General features: G+C 41.1%; 5 protein-coding genes across 6 annotated transcripts; 3 read left to right on the top strand and 2 right to left on the bottom strand.

Moving 5' to 3' along the window:
• The first annotated feature begins 503 nt into the window (after positions 1 to 503).
• Positions 504 to 3,660, top strand: LOC117781362. Its single transcript, XM_034618110.1, has 2 exons — positions 504 to 1,843; positions 2,605 to 3,660. Exons 1-2 carry the CDS (start codon positions 708 to 710, stop codon positions 3,464 to 3,466), a joined length of 1,998 nt encoding a protein of 665 aa, XP_034474001.1. The 5' UTR covers positions 504 to 707; the 3' UTR covers positions 3,467 to 3,660.
• Positions 3,661 to 3,981: 321 nt separating this feature from the next.
• LOC117780397 (ficolin-1-A-like) lies at positions 3,982 to 5,216 on the bottom strand. Of its 2 annotated transcripts, none has more exons than XM_034616909.1 (3): positions 5,057 to 5,216; positions 4,182 to 5,009; positions 3,982 to 4,124 (listed from the first exon to the last, which is right to left on the bottom strand). In XM_034616909.1, exons 1-3 carry the CDS (start codon positions 5,185 to 5,187, stop codon positions 4,001 to 4,003), a joined length of 1,083 nt encoding a protein of 360 aa, XP_034472800.1. In that variant the 5' UTR covers positions 5,188 to 5,216; the 3' UTR covers positions 3,982 to 4,000. The 2 variants fall into 2 exon arrangements, with proteins under 2 accessions (XP_034472800.1, XP_034472799.1); XM_034616908.1 differs by having other exon boundaries at positions 3,982 to 4,118; positions 4,176 to 5,009; positions 5,057 to 5,214.
• Positions 5,217 to 6,743: 1,527 nt separating this feature from the next.
• Positions 6,744 to 8,533, bottom strand: LOC117780587 (coiled-coil domain-containing protein 47). Its single transcript, XM_034617172.1, has 3 exons — positions 7,562 to 8,533; positions 7,153 to 7,500; positions 6,744 to 7,092 (listed from the first exon to the last, which is right to left on the bottom strand). Exons 1-3 carry the CDS (start codon positions 8,426 to 8,428, stop codon positions 6,853 to 6,855), a joined length of 1,455 nt encoding a protein of 484 aa, XP_034473063.1. The 5' UTR covers positions 8,429 to 8,533; the 3' UTR covers positions 6,744 to 6,852.
• A 914-nt stretch (positions 8,534 to 9,447) lies between these two features.
• LOC117780586 (leucine--tRNA ligase, cytoplasmic) lies at positions 9,448 to 13,811 on the top strand. The gene is made up of 6 exons (XM_034617171.1): positions 9,448 to 9,578; positions 9,725 to 10,560; positions 10,630 to 11,201; positions 11,413 to 11,871; positions 11,946 to 13,192; positions 13,252 to 13,811. Exons 1-6 carry the CDS (start codon positions 9,576 to 9,578, stop codon positions 13,687 to 13,689), a joined length of 3,555 nt encoding a protein of 1,184 aa, XP_034473062.1. The 5' UTR covers positions 9,448 to 9,575; the 3' UTR covers positions 13,690 to 13,811.
• A 719-nt stretch (positions 13,812 to 14,530) lies between these two features.
• On the top strand, positions 14,531 to 15,605 carry LOC117780588 (trypsin-1). Its single transcript, XM_034617173.1, has 2 exons — positions 14,531 to 14,919; positions 14,980 to 15,605. Exons 1-2 carry the CDS (start codon positions 14,645 to 14,647, stop codon positions 15,533 to 15,535), a joined length of 831 nt encoding a protein of 276 aa, XP_034473064.1. The 5' UTR covers positions 14,531 to 14,644; the 3' UTR covers positions 15,536 to 15,605.
• Positions 15,606 to 16,318: the final 713 nt, after the last annotated feature.

The following is a 16,318-nucleotide window of genomic DNA, read 5'->3' on the forward strand; positions in this document are numbered from 1 at the left end:
ATTTTCAATTAAATTGATCACTGTGGAGGCTAGGTGCAATTTGAAGTGCTGTTTTATATGCCATAGAGTATATAGTAAAAAAAGCTGGAAATGGAAATCAAATTAATGGAGAGAAAAGCTGTTCGATGTGGAGTGGTAAAATCATTTATTTAAAAATATAATTACATAAATTTTTATTAATTTATTACAATATAGTACATGAAAAATAAAAAAAAAAAATTAAATTAATTTTTTTAAGATTATATTTTATTAAATGGAACTCGGGCTCATTTTTTTTAAGCGTTGAAATCAACGTCGTTTGGGAATAATTTTTCGAATCGGTTGTAATGCTGTAAGACGAATTAAAAACATGTTTTTCAATTTTTTTTAAAAGGGAATGAAATGGAACGGTATCAAAGTAGGCGTATAAAAGTTGTCGCATGTGGAATACCGAAAAAGCCAAACGAAATATTTCAGTTCATTTTAGTCGTTTAAAAAAACAACACAACAACTTTAAAATTTTATAGTAATCCATTTCAGAATTTATTGCAAAATTTCGAGATTATGCGCTTAAAATTAAAAGTTATTGGGGTTACGATTTAGACAAGCAAAAAGCCATCCAAAATTAATTTCAACAACAAGGAATTAACGTCAATAATCAAAACAAGAAGAACAGCGACCAACGCTGTTAGATTTGTCAAGGTAAAATATAATAAAAGTATATCAATATGGCGGACGCCGAGGGTGGGGCAGAGGAGCAAGATTATGAGGAGGAGGATATGGCGATGGCCGGCATGGATGAGGGTGGCATGGAAGAGGGGCCAGAGGATGATTTATTCTCTCGCCTGGGTGAATCGTCCGATGATCCAGAGCAGAAACGCATGTATATGGAATATCTGGCGCTGATCAAAGAGATCGATTGCCAGAACAAGATCATACAGGACATTAAAGCGGCGGTAATGGATATGTGTGGAAAACCCTGTAAGACCCGCAACGAGCTGAAGGAGATCAAGCGTCTGCGGATCTGCATGGAACAGGAGAACATTAAACTGCACACAATGATGAACCGGGCGGTGCAGCTGCAGAATTATGGATCCCATCGACACTACCGTGAACTGACCTTGACCACAACCGTGGACGATGACAATATATCGCCGTATTGTGTGGGTCCATGTGGCGCTCCGTTAGCTGGAGGCGGCGGAAGTGGACCGACGAACACAGATTGCAGCGAGGAGCTTGGCTCCAGTTGTGGGCAAATGGAAGGCCAGGAGGATCGTCTCATTAAAGCTCTCAGCAAGGCCATGCAAAAGATGAAGGGCGCCTGTCCCGAGGACATGAAAATGATGCAGGAAATTGCCTGTGCCATCATGGCATCCAAATCGAAGCCAAAGCAAGTCTGCAATCCGGGACCATGTATGAAATCTCCATCCCCCTGTGATGAGAGCAGCAGCAGCATTTGTCCAACTCCACGTTCGCCACCACGATCCGCGAAGCGATCACGTCCTTGCCCGTGTCCGCCAGAGCCATCCTGCCCGCCACCACCCTGTCCACCTTGTGGCAAAAGCGATTCCCTGGACAAGCTGAAGAAACGCATCGTGAACATGCAGAGCTCCGTGAAGAAGCTGCTCAGCGAGGTCAGCAAACGTGAGACACATGAGGCGCAATCTTGTGGCGGCGACGATGATGATGATGATGACATGAATATGTCGAGACCTCCTTGTCCCGAAGATCCTGATCCTTTGGTTATTTGCGGCGGCAAACGCAACACCAAAGCGGATAAATACGAAAAGATGAAGGAGAACTATACGCGTCTGCTGACCCAATATCAGCGCAAGGATTGCCAGATGAAGGAGCTGGAGCAACGGTAAGACATTTTCCTACACACTCTCACAAATCTGAAAATTATTCAATATACATAGGAACTGTCAGTCGTTAATTGAAAATTTGCATTAGCAAGATTTAAAACCTTTTTTTTTTTTTGTTGTAGATTGTTTATTTAATATAGTTCTTTAAGGATTTACTTTATAAAAATCTGTAGTGGTTGTAGTGGTATTCAGTCCTCGGCGTGTGGTAGAAAAGGCGTAGGATACCAATATTTTTTTTCATTTCGTACACAATAAGCTAAATTTAAAATAGATTTTATTACTTTATTTCGCAAATAAGGTAAAAGTTCCCAGTTCAAATGTGGACATAACCAGATTCAATGAGAGCCCAATGAGAGCGAAAATTAGCAATGCGAAGTATTTCATCTTCAGGATAGAAAATGTTTGAAATTATCCCAATCACTGTTGACCCCAAAAACAAAAATAGACATGCTATCTCCCAGAACTAATCAGACAAATAATTTCTATATTTCTAAACACATGTATATATAAATTATTTGAATATATGCAGACGAAATATTCTAAAATATGTTTAAAATAGGCAAACTTCATTAAAGGTCAAAGTAGAATAAGCATCGTGATTGTTTCCCAATGAATCTGTAATATGTTTTGGAAATAAGCAGAAAAAAGCCCATTTTTCTGTTTGTGACTTTGCCAATAGATTTAGTGTTTTTGATCGTAGTAATAATTCTTTATTGCAAAGATATATTAATATATATTCAATCCCTTCTCCGGGTTGCAGCATGAAGGGTTTTGTGGGTAGCTGCGGGCCATCCAAAGGCGCTTCGGATGCGGATGCTGCGGAATTGAATCTATTGCGGGCGCGTGTCAATGAACTGAAGGAGGAGCAGCTCGAGTTCAAGTGCATCATGAAGGAGCAGTCGCAACAGCTGGAGGACTATCGCAATAAATATATGCTCGCCCAGCAGAAGGTCGAGGAGCAGTGTGTGTCCCTCGAGAAGCTGAACATGAACAACAAACGCATTGAGCAGCAAATCAATACCGAGGTCAAGGAGATACGCTCCAAATTCCAGGAGAAGCTCAACGAGCTGCTCCACTTTCCCAAGCTGCTGGAGAATGAGCAACTGAAGCTGGCGCAGGTGTGCAAGGAGAAGGATGATCTGCAGAGCAAACTTGTGGTCGTCTGTAAAGAATTAAAATCTTGCAAAATCCAATTGGAGAATCCTGTCGCCGATTTGAGTCCACAGCTGGCGCAATGTCAGCTAGATCTCACCCAGGCCCGCAATGAGATCGAAGAGCTGTTGCGCCAACGTGATCTCTTCTGTGAGCAACTGAAGACCACACAGGATGATCTGGACACGCTGCGCACCGAGTCAGCCAAGATCATAGCCGGCACCAAGGAGCGCGCCGAGATGCTCAAGGCCCAGCAGCAGGAACATATCAATCGCCTCGAAAAGGAGCTTGCCCAATGCCGCGCCACCGCCTCGTTGTCAGTCAATGATCGCGAAGCCGTCATCCGCGAGATGCAGGGACAACTCAATACGCTCTCCTACAGCTTCGATGCGGCCCAGAAGCAAATCAAAACTCTTCGCAATCATATTGCCTATGTGTCCAATGAAAATTGTTTCCCTGTCAAATGTTAACAAACCACCCGACCACCCAACATATCACCCATCCACCCACTCACCCAACCAACCAACCCCTCATATACCCATCGCAAGTCCACGTAATCCCGAAATTTACTTCGGTTCGAATACTATATACTTAACTATAAAATGTATCCAAGTATAGGATTTATAACTATTAAAATTATTTCAAATTTTCGGAAAACTATAAATACCATTTCTTATCAAATTATATCATCATCTAACAACTAAAATAATTCTACTGCTTTGTTTTAGTACACTGCAACAAAAACCGGAAAACAGAAACCGTGACATCGTAATACACATCACAATTGTTTATTTATTATTATTTTAATTTCCTTGTGGCTAATGTGGTATACATATAACAATCTGACAAGAAAGATTAACAGAGGAAAAAAGAGATATATAGAGAGAAAGTCACTTTTATTTAAATTCTCGACAGATATGCAAATTAGAATATATATTAATGGATATTACAAGACATAAATGTAAACTGAAACAAGTGATTTGTATATTATAGAGCATCAGTATTTACTTTGTAGGCCGTATCATCATCACGGCCCTTTTGTAAGACGTATGGTAACTTCCAAAAGATATCCAATTAACACCCTTGCCAACGCGATTGTCATTATATTTGCCCGTCAATTGGCTGTAAGAACACAAGTTAATAAACGAAGCTATTAAAAGTATTTGACTTTTACCATACCTTTCGTGACACCTATCGTCCCCGTACCACCAGGCACCGTTGTAAGTTTCGGCGCATCTTTGACGGACATCTTTCCGATCATATGTGGAAAACTCCTTGCCACGATGAAATGAAAGTGAATCTCCTGCAGTTCCACTGGCTTCTCCAAGAGTGCGTAGATCATATTTTTGATCCTCATTGCCAATTGCGAAGTCATCATACAGCTCATATTTTTGTAATCCAGCGAAATTTACGAGTACTACAAGCAATTCCTGTTTTCTCTCTTTAGTTAGTACGTGTATTTTGTCCAAGCCTAAAAAGAACTCGCCATTCAGATCTCCAAATCCATTTTTGTATTCAGTCCAATTCCGATAAAAGTTGACGCTTCCATCCATCCTCCTCAGGATGATAGTCCATCCCCCTCCCTGAGTTTCCGCATCGCAGGCAACTTTAAAATGTTGATTACTAAAGTTGGGAAGGAGTATTTCGTTGATCCCATTAGACTTGGCTTCGGTACAGTTGTGTGGGTTAACAAGTCGATCTACTAATATTCTCTGACGTTCCAGCTCCGTTCTAAGAAATATAATATCAGATGCCTGGGCTACTCCATCTTTCTTTTGTTGTTCCAGCTCTGTTCGAAGATGTTTAATATCAGATTCCTGCTCTACTCCATATTTTTGCTGTTGCTCCAGTTCTGCCCTAAGTTGTTGAATATCAGTTTGCTTATTTGCGGTATCCGTGTTCATTTCTTCCAGTTGCGTTCTCAGATATTTAATATCCCCGCTTATAGCCTTTAGAAATTGAATGTCCGTTTTCATATCGAGAGCATCTTTTAAATGTCGCTCTAGCTCCGCTCTAAGAAATCGATTAGTTTTTGAAAATTTTGATATTTCGAAACTTACCTCATTTTGCGTAGGTTATCACATATTGATGGCAGCGAGCTCGGTTCATTACGATCGAAAATTTGAGTTGCTTGGGAGAATGATGAGAGTGAATTTATCACAAGAATTATAAAAATAATATTCCACAACATTTTGCAACTAAATTTTATTGCTTGAGGCAATGAGTTGTTGAGTAAAAGTGAATACTAAAGTCACAACCGCAATCACAGGCGTTTATATACCCTTTATATATGATCGATTCTTAGAAGCCTTGCTTAAATTGTTAGCGAGTGTTACATTAGATTTATTGAGAATATGTTTATTTGACATGACTTGACCCTGGCTTCTATGAATCGATCAAATTAGATTTTTCGTAGATTCTAATCTTATAATTATTAAACTTGAGGCTATCGGAGCTGGGAATATTGATTAAGATTTTTTTTATTAAATTATTTCACATAGTTGAATCTTCCAGAGAAAAATAATTATTTATAAATTTAGTTAAGAATTTTAGTCTACAGTAAATTTCTTTGAAATTTGCTTTGATTCTGTCTCCCCTACAAAGCGATCAAAAATCAAGTAACAGCGCTCTAGTGGAGAATGTACGACTACGAGATACCCTGCAACCAGGTCCTTATGAAAGCATATTTAAAGTATCTGATCATATGACTGAAAGGAGAAGATGAAAGAATATAGAAACTCAATTAGATCGAATGATCAAAGAGCTGTTGCGCTAACATGATCTTTTCTGTGAGTAACTGAGTAAATCCGTTGCGCACCGAGTCAGCCAAGATCATAGTGCCCGTGTACCATACAAATTTGTTGTTTCTGAAATCCGATCACATTGCCGTGCTTAAATGCATTTAAGCTACAGTGAACGTAAATTATATATAGTGTTGGCGTAGTGTTTGCTTCTTTGAAGAACTATGAGTCGTTATTTCTAACATTGGGGTCATTCAGCAGGTTTAAAACCAGTATACTCCTAATGGATCAGTAATCAGTACCAGCTGAGTAACGTGCTACCTCCTTTTTTCACAGTTCGTACGAAACAATTATAATAATACTTTTCGAAAAAAATTTGAAATTTTTTGTTGTTGGTAATTTCTTGCCGATTGCAAGAAGTAGAAACCAATTTATATAATACAAAATTTTTTGAAAAAAAAAAAAAACACGAATAATATATTTCATATTCACGCTGCTCGCTGTTTAAAATGTTTTCCTGCAATTTAACTTTGGAATTTGGCCTGATTTGGCAAAAGAATAAATCTAGACTTGGCCGGAAAAAATGTCAGATTTGGTAGGAAAATTCGAGCTTTGGCGTGCAAAACCCAATCTGTGAGTTTGGCTATGATATCGCAAAAACCATAAATGTTTTTCATACAAAAGGTTAATTTGCATCCAATTGCTCCTATGACAGCTATAATATATTGTAATCCGATTTTGACCAGATTTAATCAGGGTGTAACAGGTAGTAGCAAATAAACAATTTGTAAATTAGTTGTTAATTAGACGAAAAAGTTTGCGGTTTTTAACCCAGGTACACATTTTTGGAACACTATCACTTATGTTTGTTGCTAATAGATTTTCCCACTTTAATATTCATCTAGATTATTATTTGATTGATTACCTTTTTTATATGAATTACTATTTTTATTCGGTGTTATATATTAATTTCCATTCCTTTCCCAATTAACTAATAGGTCTTAAATTTTTGGCGCTCAATAGGATACAAATACTTTATTGCTTAAACGTGGCATTAAACCGACAAATGGTTTTAAGGATGAGCGCAAACAAATGGCACAGAGGCTTTAATGAATCTACAGAGATTTAACCGCCAGACGCTTCATTTTGGGTGCATTCTTTTTAGCCTGACGCTTCTGTTCCTTGAGTTCCCAACGGCGTTGCTTCTCCGGATCCTCCTCGGCGAGAACGCGCTCCTTTTCCTGCTTGCGCTTATCCTCTCGACGCTGAGCAGCTGCCTCGGCACGCGCGGCATGTGTACTCTTGAGGAACTCTTCCTCAACACGCAAACGATTCTTATCTGCCTTGGTTTTGGCCTGCAAATTGATAAGAATTAAGATAAAGATATACAAGTGGAGGAGGGGAAGAAAGATTACCTCCTTGGACATGCGATAAGTCTTCAAGCGTTCCATTAGATAAAAGATCAACAATAACAGGGGTTTAATAGTTTCCATTTCGGCATGCTTGGGTAAATTGAAGCCGGCATATAACACAGCCTTTGTCTCCGGCTGTTTCAGCGGTGTGCCTTCCTCCTGCTGCACTGGCCCGCTGAACTGATCCGAGATGTGCAGGTAATCGATATAGCTTTGGTATTTGTTAAGTGCGGTTATAACACGTGACTCGAGTATGGCGGATGTGGCTTCCGGAATTTCCGAAAGCACGCCAAAGCCGCTGGGCACATTATAGCGTTCCTCCGGTTTGGCAACTAAACTACAGAACTTAGTCTTGAATGGAAGACTGAGATTAGACATGTGTAAAATTAGATGAAGACATTTAGTTGCTTACCAAATCAGTGTATTCCTTGAATACCTTGGTAATCGTCTTTTTACTGCCCACTGCAAATACGAATGAATCCATCAAGCCACGTGACAATTCGATTTTGATGTGCGCTTGATCCAACTGTGGTCGCATCAATCCCGCAACTAGGGAAACTAAATCCTGACGCTTGATCATCTTCAGCTCCACCAACATGCCCTCACAGCAGGTGCGACCCGAGCACCAAAGCGTGTACAGACTTTCGCTCTCTTTGATTAGCCCTGGATTCTCGTTCTCCACCTTGCCATCGTCTCCGACAAGCGCAAAGTTCTCATCCAGCAGAGCCTTGTGGGTGCTGAACCAAAGCTGCGCCAGACGCGCATTCTTCGCCTTGCCCGCAAAGAAGTTGGCAAAGTAGGCCAAGAGACCGGCTACCATGAGCATTTCCATCCAATAGGAATCCCAGTGGGTGCGGAAATGCAATGGTATATTCGGAATCTTTAGCTTGGGCTCTGTCTTCTGATCGATGGGCGGTTCCATGGTGTCGCCGGCGTCGTAGCCCTCAAACTCTTCCTCATCCTGGAAATGCTCAAACTCATCGTCATTCTCCACAAGACCGTCGTCATCATCGTCGTTGTCGACTGTGCGCTTAGTTGCATCTACTTTCTCCTTGCTAGCCCCACCAGCAGCACCACCCGCTCCACCCACTCCACCCGCACCATTCGATGAGTCGGCATTCTCGGCGGTTGCCGTGTCGTAGCTGGATTCCACAAAGTCATCGTCGAACTCCGCAAAATCATTGTCAATATCATCTTCGGACTCCGGGTTAACGTTTGCATTGTTCAGTTGACAGGCGCACAGGAGGCCAACCAACAATAGGGCGAACACTGGCCGCATTTTATCAAATAAATATTCAAAATAATAATGTAATTCAGCTAATATTAACCTAAAATCTAAAACTTTTCACCTAATAAAAAAAAATAGGTTAATTGGACTGAAAATATCGACTACCAGCGATATATCAAAAAAAAAAATCGGTGTGTCTCCTGATCAACAGTTGTGCAACTGTTGGACAACAGCTGAGCAACAGTTGACCGCGATATATTACAGGTTTACGTGGTCACCTAATTTATATACAAGATTGTGTCAAATTTATTGCCAACAATTTTTTTATGTCAAACATTAAATAATCAAAATCTAAATACAAATAAATTGTGTCTGTGTGTATTGTTTGCTAGATTTTGTATTTGTCAACACTTATATAAAATCACATCAGATTATCGATAGCAACAACGTATCTTAAATATCGATTTACGTGTGTCGATAGTAGAGTTGTTCATCGTAGTTCAATTGAAGGATTTAGTTCAGTAGTTCAGTTTGTGAATAGATTCCATATAGTTGGTTCAGTGAATAGATCTTAACTGAGTTGGTTTGACGGACGCTGTGGTCTTACCATGGTATTGATATGGGTTTTAAGGAAATTCATTTTTGTTTATAACAAATTGCCATATGAAACAGAATTTAATTTAGGCTTTAATTTTTATATCTGTTGACAAACAATTTACTGATTTTTGATAAAATTATGAAGTTCATATTTATTTATTGAAAAACAACAAAAAATAAATTTAAAATCTAAAACCATAAATTGATTTTTACTTAATCCAAATTTTAATATATATTATCAACAGTGTGCCTCTACCGAGATGTACACAACCAAGGAAATGTATTGAGATCTATTCACTGAACAAGCTGTTTTGGGATCTATACACTGACCTCACTGTTTTCAGATATATTCACTGAACGATTTGTTTTGAGATCTATTCACTGGACTAAATAACCTACAATCAGGGATTTAGTTAGTTCGTTCACTTCAGGCACTAGTTCAATAGATCTTAGTCCGAACGATTCGATACATCTCGATAGCACATTTTTAGCCGCTGCTGCGAGGTAAACACGTTGCAATTTGCAATTTATTGATAATTCAGAATTGTTTAGTTGTTTATTAAGTGAACTTAGAGTCAATTGCATAGTTAAACCGTGCAAAATGGTAAGTACACGCAATTTCAATGAGTGCCAGCAAGGTAATATTGCTTTACTGGCACCAATTTTGAAGAATATGTTGAACTGATGCAATATTTGCTTGCAATTTCGGTGAATAAATTGAAATGTATGATTTTCGCATGACGCACACAGGCGAACGTGGAACGCAAAGGCACCTTCAAGGTGGAATATCTGCAGAAGATCGAGCGCGAAGTGCAACAACGCTGGGAGGCGGAGCATGTGCATGAAACGGACGCGCCGACGGCGCCCAAAAAGCAACAGGCTGAGAAGTTTTTCGTCACATTTCCATTTCCGTATATGAATGGACGTCTGCACTTGGGACACACATTCTCCATGTCGAAGGCAGAGTTTGCGACACGCTATCATCGCCTTAAGGGACGTCGTGTGCTGTGGCCCTTTGGCTTCCATTGCACCGGGATGCCCATTAAGGCGTGTGCTGATAAGCTGGCACGTGAACTGGAGCAGTTTGGTTATCCGCCCAAGTTTCCCGAGGTGCAGGAGGAAGTGCCCGCCGTCACGGAGACTCAGTCCGAGGTGCCCAAGGATAAGTCCAAGGGGAAAAAGAGTAAAGCCGTTGCCAAAACAGGAACTGCCAAATATCAGTGGCAGATTATGCAGAGTCTTGGACTGCAGGATGAGGAAATTAAGCAGTTTGCCGATGCCGAGCATTGGCTCAACTATTTTCCACCGCTGGCGGTGCAGGATCTGAAACGCATCGGTGTCCATGTGGATTGGCGCCGCACATTCTTAACCACAGATGCCAATCCTTACTTTGACTCCTTTGTACGCTGGCAATTCAATCATTTGAAACAGCGCGGCAAGATTATGTATGGCAAACGCTATTCCATCTATTCACCCAAGGATGGACAGCCGTGCATGGATCACGATCGCTCAACTGGAGAAGGTGTGGGTCCCCAGGAGTATACACTCATCAAAATGAAAGTGTTGCAGACGCCCAAGGCTTTGAGGTACGTCTGGAGTCTACGGGGAACGTATGCATTTAATTGATATATATAATTTTCACACACACATTGTAGTGCCATCAAGCAGCCCATTTACTTTGTGGCGGCCACACTGCGTCCGGAGACTATGTACGGACAGACCAATTGCTGGCTGCATCCGGACATCAAGTACATTGCCTGGCAGACAACACGCGACAACGAGGTGTGGATCAGCACACGTCGTGCTGCCCGCAACATGACCTATCAGGGATTCACTGCCGAGGAGGGCAACGTTGTGGTGCTGGCCGAGGTCAAGGGTGTGGATCTTTTGGGTGTACAACTGTCGGCGCCTCTGACTCATCACAAGATCATTTACACGCTGCCCATGTTAAGCATCAAGGAGGATAAGGGCACAGGTGTGGTGACGTCAGTGCCATCGGATTCTCCTGATGATTATGCCGCCTTGGTGGATCTGCAGAAGAAGGAGGCATTCCGTCAAAAGTACGGATTGAAAGATGAGATGGTGCTGCCCTATGAACCCATATCCATTATTGATGTTCCCACGCTGGGTAAACTATGTGCTGTTCATGCTTACGACACACTGAAGATTCAATCGCAGAACGATAAGGAGAAACTGGCTGAAGCCAAGGAGATGTGCTATCTGAAGAGTAAGTGTACATCTCGATATAGTGAATTCCAATAAGAATTAGGAACACAAAACTAGGATACTTTAAACACAAACTATTTTGGTTTCTTTTCTCTTTTAATTTTATAAATTTGTATTTGTTAAAAATATTTTATCTCTAAAAAACTTTGAAGTTGTCATAAGTTAGCTGATTCTTGATACTCATATTTGTCACAATCATCTCTTGTCAATAGGTTTTTATGATGGCATCATGTTGGTGGGCGAATTTGCGGGTCGCAAAATCCAGGACATCAAGAAGGATTTGCAACAGCGTCTTACGGATGCCAAGGAGGCAGATATTTACTACGAGCCCGAGAAGACCATCATATCCCGCTCCGCTGATGAGTGTGTAGTAGCCCTTTGCAATCAATGGTATCTCAATTATGGGGAACCCGAATGGCAAGGTCAGGCCTTTAAAATTCTAAGCGACATGGAAACCTTCCACGAGGAGGCACGCAACAATTTTGAGGCGTGTTTGAATTGGCTGCATGAGTACGCTTGCTCCCGAACTTATGGCCTGGGCACCAAGCTGCCTTGGGATGAGCAGTGGCTCATTGAATCCCTCTCGGATTCAACCATTTACATGGCCTTCTATACTGTATCGCATTTCCTGCAAGGCGGCACATTCCGTGGAGAGAAACCAGGACCATTTGGTAAGAGAAATCTCACTTTCCACTTGAATTGTTATTTATTTAAAATATTTATTTTCTTTTCTATACTTTTCTAGGTATTAAACCAGCTGATATGACTCCTGAAATCTGGGACTATATCTTCTTTAAGGAGACGCCACTGCCAAAGAAGTCGACTATTAAGCCAGAGCATTTGGCTGTTATGCGTCGTGAATTTGAGTATTGGTATCCAATGGATTTGCGTGTTTCTGGCAAGGACTTGATACAGAATCACTTGACCTTCTGTCTGTATAACCATGCTGCAATGTGGCCAAATGATGAAACCAAGTGGCCCAAGGGGATGCGTGTAAATGGTCACCTGCTGCTCAACTCGGCCAAAATGTCCAAGTCAGATGGCAATTTCCTAACACTACACGAGGCCGTTGACAAATTCTCAGCGGATGGCATGCGTCTCTGTCTCGCTGATGCCGGCGACAGCGTTGAGGATGCCAACTTTGTGGAGAGCACAGCGGATGCGGGTATTCTCCGGCTCTACACCTTCATTGAGTGGGCCAAGGAGATGCTGGCAACACGATGCAGCCTGCGTCGTGGTGCGGACAAGACCTTCAACGATCAGGTCTTTCTCAGCGAGCTCAATCTAAAGACACAGCAGACGGATGATAACTATCGCAAGATGCTCTTCAAGGAGGCGCTGCGCAGTGGTTTCTACGAATTGCAGTTGGCACGTGACAAGTACCGTGAGCTGTGTGGTGCTCAAGGGATGCATGAAGAGTTGGTGCTGGAGTTTATACGTCGCCAGGCGTTGCTGGTGGCTCCCATTTGTCCGCACATGGCGGAACATGTTTGGGGATTGCTTGGCAACAAGGAATCGGTCGTGCACGCTCGTTGGCCCGAGGTGGGCGCCATCAACGAGCTGGACATCATGTGCTCTGAGTATCTGATGGAAGCAGCACATTCCTTCCGCCTCAACCTGAAAAATCTACTTCAAGTCCGTGGCAAGGGCGGCAAAGAAAAGGCTCTAGATGCACAGACGGCGAAACCTAATCGGGCCTTGATTTGGGTGGCTAAAACATATCCACCGTGGCAGTGCTGTGTGCTGGACACCATGAGGGAGCTGTACAACAAGGATACGAAGACACTGCCCGATAACAAAGTCATTGCAGCCACATTGCAACAAAAGGCGGAGCTAAAGAAGTTCATGAAGCGTGTCATGCCCTTTGCACAAATGATACGCGAAAAGGTGGAGACGGGCGGCAAGGGTGTGGCTGCTATGGCTGTTACCTTGGAGTTCGATGAGCGTGAGGTTCTGTTCAGCAATCTGGAGTATCTGAAGAATACCTTGGATGTAAGTCAAGTCTTTGAGTTCTTTAATAACTCTTACTAATCTGTTAACTCTTCATTTAGCTGGACACTTTGGAGATCAAGTATACTGATGATGCTTCTGCACCTGAGAAGACACGCGAGGAAGTGCGTCCTGGGTCGCCCTTCATTGCCTTCAGCGTTGCTCCGCATGTGAGCGTCGAGCTCACCAATCCCATTGAGCGCTCTGGACTGTTTCAGGTGAACGCCATCATTTCCGAGGGCGACACAGTGCAGTCTCTACGCGAGAAGCTCGCCAAAATCATTGGTCTGAAAACAGAAGTATCTTCGCTACAAATCTGGCGCTATGAGGATCCCGTGCTGGGACCACGCAAGATGCCCAACTTCCAGGACTTCAAGACCGGCAAGACACCGCTGAGCGATGGCGATTTTGTACTCGACTTGGAAGCGAAACGCGTGAGCGTCCAACTGTCTGGCCAACTGACTGAGGTGGGACGCCAATTGATCTATGTGGTTGAATAGATAACTTAACATCCTCTGCAGCATCTTAATAATTTATTCATGTTACGAACTTGAAACATTGTAAAACAATTGTGGCCTAAAAGAATAACACCTTAAAATATGATTAAATCTGTGCACCTGAATTAAATCTACCACTCTTCATGAGGAAAGTCTACCGACTTGAATTTAAATTTGATTGGATCTGATTAAAATTCTCAAAAAAATAAAAAATTTGAAAATTCACATTTTGTGCGGAAATTAGAATTGTTTTTATATGATCGAAAGTTTTCGATAATTATAATATTCTTCCAAGTCAGCATAACTAAAATGCAGAATTAATGCATAGATAAGTTACAAAGAACACTTATTGGGGTAAAAAAAAAATTTTTTTTAAATGTATGTAGTGAAAATAAACAAAATTAAAGTGCATAGTTAATTTAGACTTCAAGCAATGAACATATTAAATTGGAATGTCAAACTTTTGACAGAGTTTTAAGAGTTCAAAATTTAAGCAAAAAATAAGCATAAAATGTTTGGCAACCGTTCTCAACAAGTTAGACTATTCAAACATTGATTATTTATTCAAGTGAGAGCTACTGACCCATTTAGTCGAATGTGCTTCTTGGTGAAGGGCTCATCGACTTTCTTATAACATTAAATTAGGCAAAAAACTTAAATTAATACAAAAATGATAAAATTTATAAACAAATGGGTAGTTAATCACTCAATGCTGAAATATTATATCTTATATATATATATATAAGATACTTGCAAAACTTATCAGGTGAGTGTATGCAAATTTCAGCTTTCTTTTTATTTTGATATGAAAAAAGTGTAGTGTGTCAATTGATGACCCTTAAGATAGCTTCCCAGCAGGTATGTTGGCTCAGTGGGTGGCTATCTTTAAATTCAACCCATTCAGGGGCTGGTTTGGGCCTATAAAAGCCCAGAGCTTGCAATCAAAAGTCAACTCACAATGTTGTCGGTAAAATTGTTGATACTTCTCCTGCTGCAGTGCAGCGTGAATGTCTTAGGAGGCGTTTGTTTAATCCCTCAACCTGTAAAGCGGCAACGTTCGCTTATTAACGAACTGTGGAGGTTTCAACCACGCCTCGATGGACGCATTGTGGGAGGAGAACGTATTAACATTACGGATGCTCCACACCAAATCTCACTGCAAACATCGAGTCACATTTGTGGAGGATCCTTGATATCGGAACAATGGATACTAACTGCGGCACATTGCACATAGTAATTTATACGGCCAGCAAATTTATGAAATTATACATTGACTAATAATTTTTATTTCAGCGGCAAAACTGCGGATCGTTTAAAGGTTCGCCTGGGCAGCTCCGAATCCTCGAGAAATGGAAAACTTTTGAGACTGGCGAAGATTGTGCAACATGAGAAATTTAACTTTACCAATGTAGACTATGATTTCTCTTTGCTGCAGCTGCAACATCCAATTGAATTTGATGAGACCAAGAAGGCCATAAAATTGCCAGAGGCGGAACAAATGTTTGTGGATGGGGATCCGTGTTATGTCACTGGTTGGGGCAACACACAGAGTCTGCTCGAGTCAAGGGAGTGGCTGCGACGAGTCCAAGTTCCGTTGGTGAATCAAAGCATCTGCAGTGAGAAGTACAAACAATATGGAGGCGTGACGGAGCGTATGATCTGTGCGGGATACATGGAGGGTGGCAAGGATGCCTGCCAGGGTGACTCCGGTGGACCCATGGTCAATGAGGAGGGTGTGCTGGTGGGCGTGGTGTCCTGGGGTTATGGCTGTGCAAAGCCCAATTATCCAGGCGTCTACTCCAGAGTGGCTCATGCACGTGAGTGGATCAAGGAACACAGCGGCGTTTAAAAAACCAGATATCTTAAAAAATATTAAGTTTGAAAAAAATATAATAAATATATTTATACCACTTTAGATTCTAAAATATTTTTTTTTATTACAATTGTGCTACAGAAAAAATTCAAGGAAAACGGGAAAGCAATTAAATATTAAAATATGTTTATATTTAGTAAAATAAACCAGCTTTCAATCTTATGAGCTTAACTGCTTATCTTAAAAAGGCTTCGAATTGAAAAAAAATTAATCAGAAGGGCTACAGCCAAGCAGACTTTTAATTAAAAAAATTATATTAACACAGACGTAAGTAATTAAAATTTTTTAAAATTAATAATGTAAGAAGCTTTTTAAAAGTAATGAAAGCTGGATAACAATTAAAAAAAATGTTCTTAGTACCGTAAAGTTTGTCAGCCTTCCTGTCAACTGTTGACTATGAACATAACTTGTTGATTATTTTCCCACACTGCTAACATGTTTTGAACATGCGTTCGCTGCACGCTGGCAGTTTTTTGGCAAACACGCGACATACTCACGCTGCGCACATTATGGCAACACATGTCGCCTTCACATCGCATTTTATTGTCAATCAATTTCCTTGGGTGTGTGCATGTGAAAGGAGTCCTCTGTCTCTCTATTTGCTTTGACTCTAATTGTTTGGCATTGTTCGCTCTCTGTATTTCGCATTCTGTAACGTTAACTCAATTAACATTACGTATACGACATCGTCATCTGTTTGCTTTGCTCGCCTTAAGCGTTATTGCTCATTGCATATTTGAAGTTTGGTTTTTTTTCCGT

Source organism: Drosophila innubila, assembly GCF_004354385.1.
Source record: "Drosophila innubila isolate TH190305 chromosome 2L unlocalized genomic scaffold, UK_Dinn_1.0 4_B_2L, whole genome shotgun sequence".
NCBI classification, from domain to species: domain Eukaryota; kingdom Metazoa; phylum Arthropoda; class Insecta; order Diptera; family Drosophilidae; genus Drosophila; species Drosophila innubila.

Bases quoted from the DNA above. Each gene is read 5' to 3' on its own strand.
- LOC117780397 (XM_034616909.1), bottom strand. From the start codon at position 5,187: ATGTTGTGGAATATTATTTTTATAATTCTTGTGATAAATTCACTCTCA. The intron at 5,010-5,056 runs GTAAGTTTCGAA...TCGATTTCTTAG, and splicing joins GATAACCTACGCAAAATGAG to AGCGGAGCTAGAGCGACATT. The intron at 4,125-4,181 runs CGAAAGGTATGG...TAACTTGTGTTC, and splicing joins TACGGGGACGATAGGTGTCA to TTACAGCCAATTGACGGGCA.
- LOC117781362 (XM_034618110.1), top strand. From the start codon at position 708: ATGGCGGACGCCGAGGGTGGGGCAGAGGAGCAAGATTATGAGGAGGAG. The intron at 1,844-2,604 runs GTAAGACATTTT...TCCGGGTTGCAG, and splicing joins ATGAAGGAGCTGGAGCAACG to CATGAAGGGTTTTGTGGGTA.
- LOC117780588 (XM_034617173.1), top strand. From the start codon at position 14,645: ATGTTGTCGGTAAAATTGTTGATACTTCTCCTGCTGCAGTGCAGCGTG. The intron at 14,920-14,979 runs GTAATTTATACG...TTTTTATTTCAG, and splicing joins ACTGCGGCACATTGCACATA to CGGCAAAACTGCGGATCGTT.
- LOC117780586 (XM_034617171.1), top strand. The intron at 10,561-10,629 runs GTACGTCTGGAG...CACACATTGTAG, and splicing joins CAGACGCCCAAGGCTTTGAG to TGCCATCAAGCAGCCCATTT. The intron at 13,193-13,251 runs GTAAGTCAAGTC...CTCTTCATTTAG, and splicing joins ATCTGAAGAATACCTTGGAT to CTGGACACTTTGGAGATCAA.
- LOC117780587 (XM_034617172.1), bottom strand. From the start codon at position 8,428: ATGCGGCCAGTGTTCGCCCTATTGTTGGTTGGCCTCCTGTGCGCCTGT. The intron at 7,501-7,561 runs GTAAGCAACTAA...CTTCCATTCAAG, and splicing joins TCAAGGAATACACTGATTTG to ACTAAGTTCTGTAGTTTAGT. The intron at 7,093-7,152 runs GTAATCTTTCTT...ATCAATTTGCAG, and splicing joins CTTATCGCATGTCCAAGGAG to GCCAAAACCAAGGCAGATAA.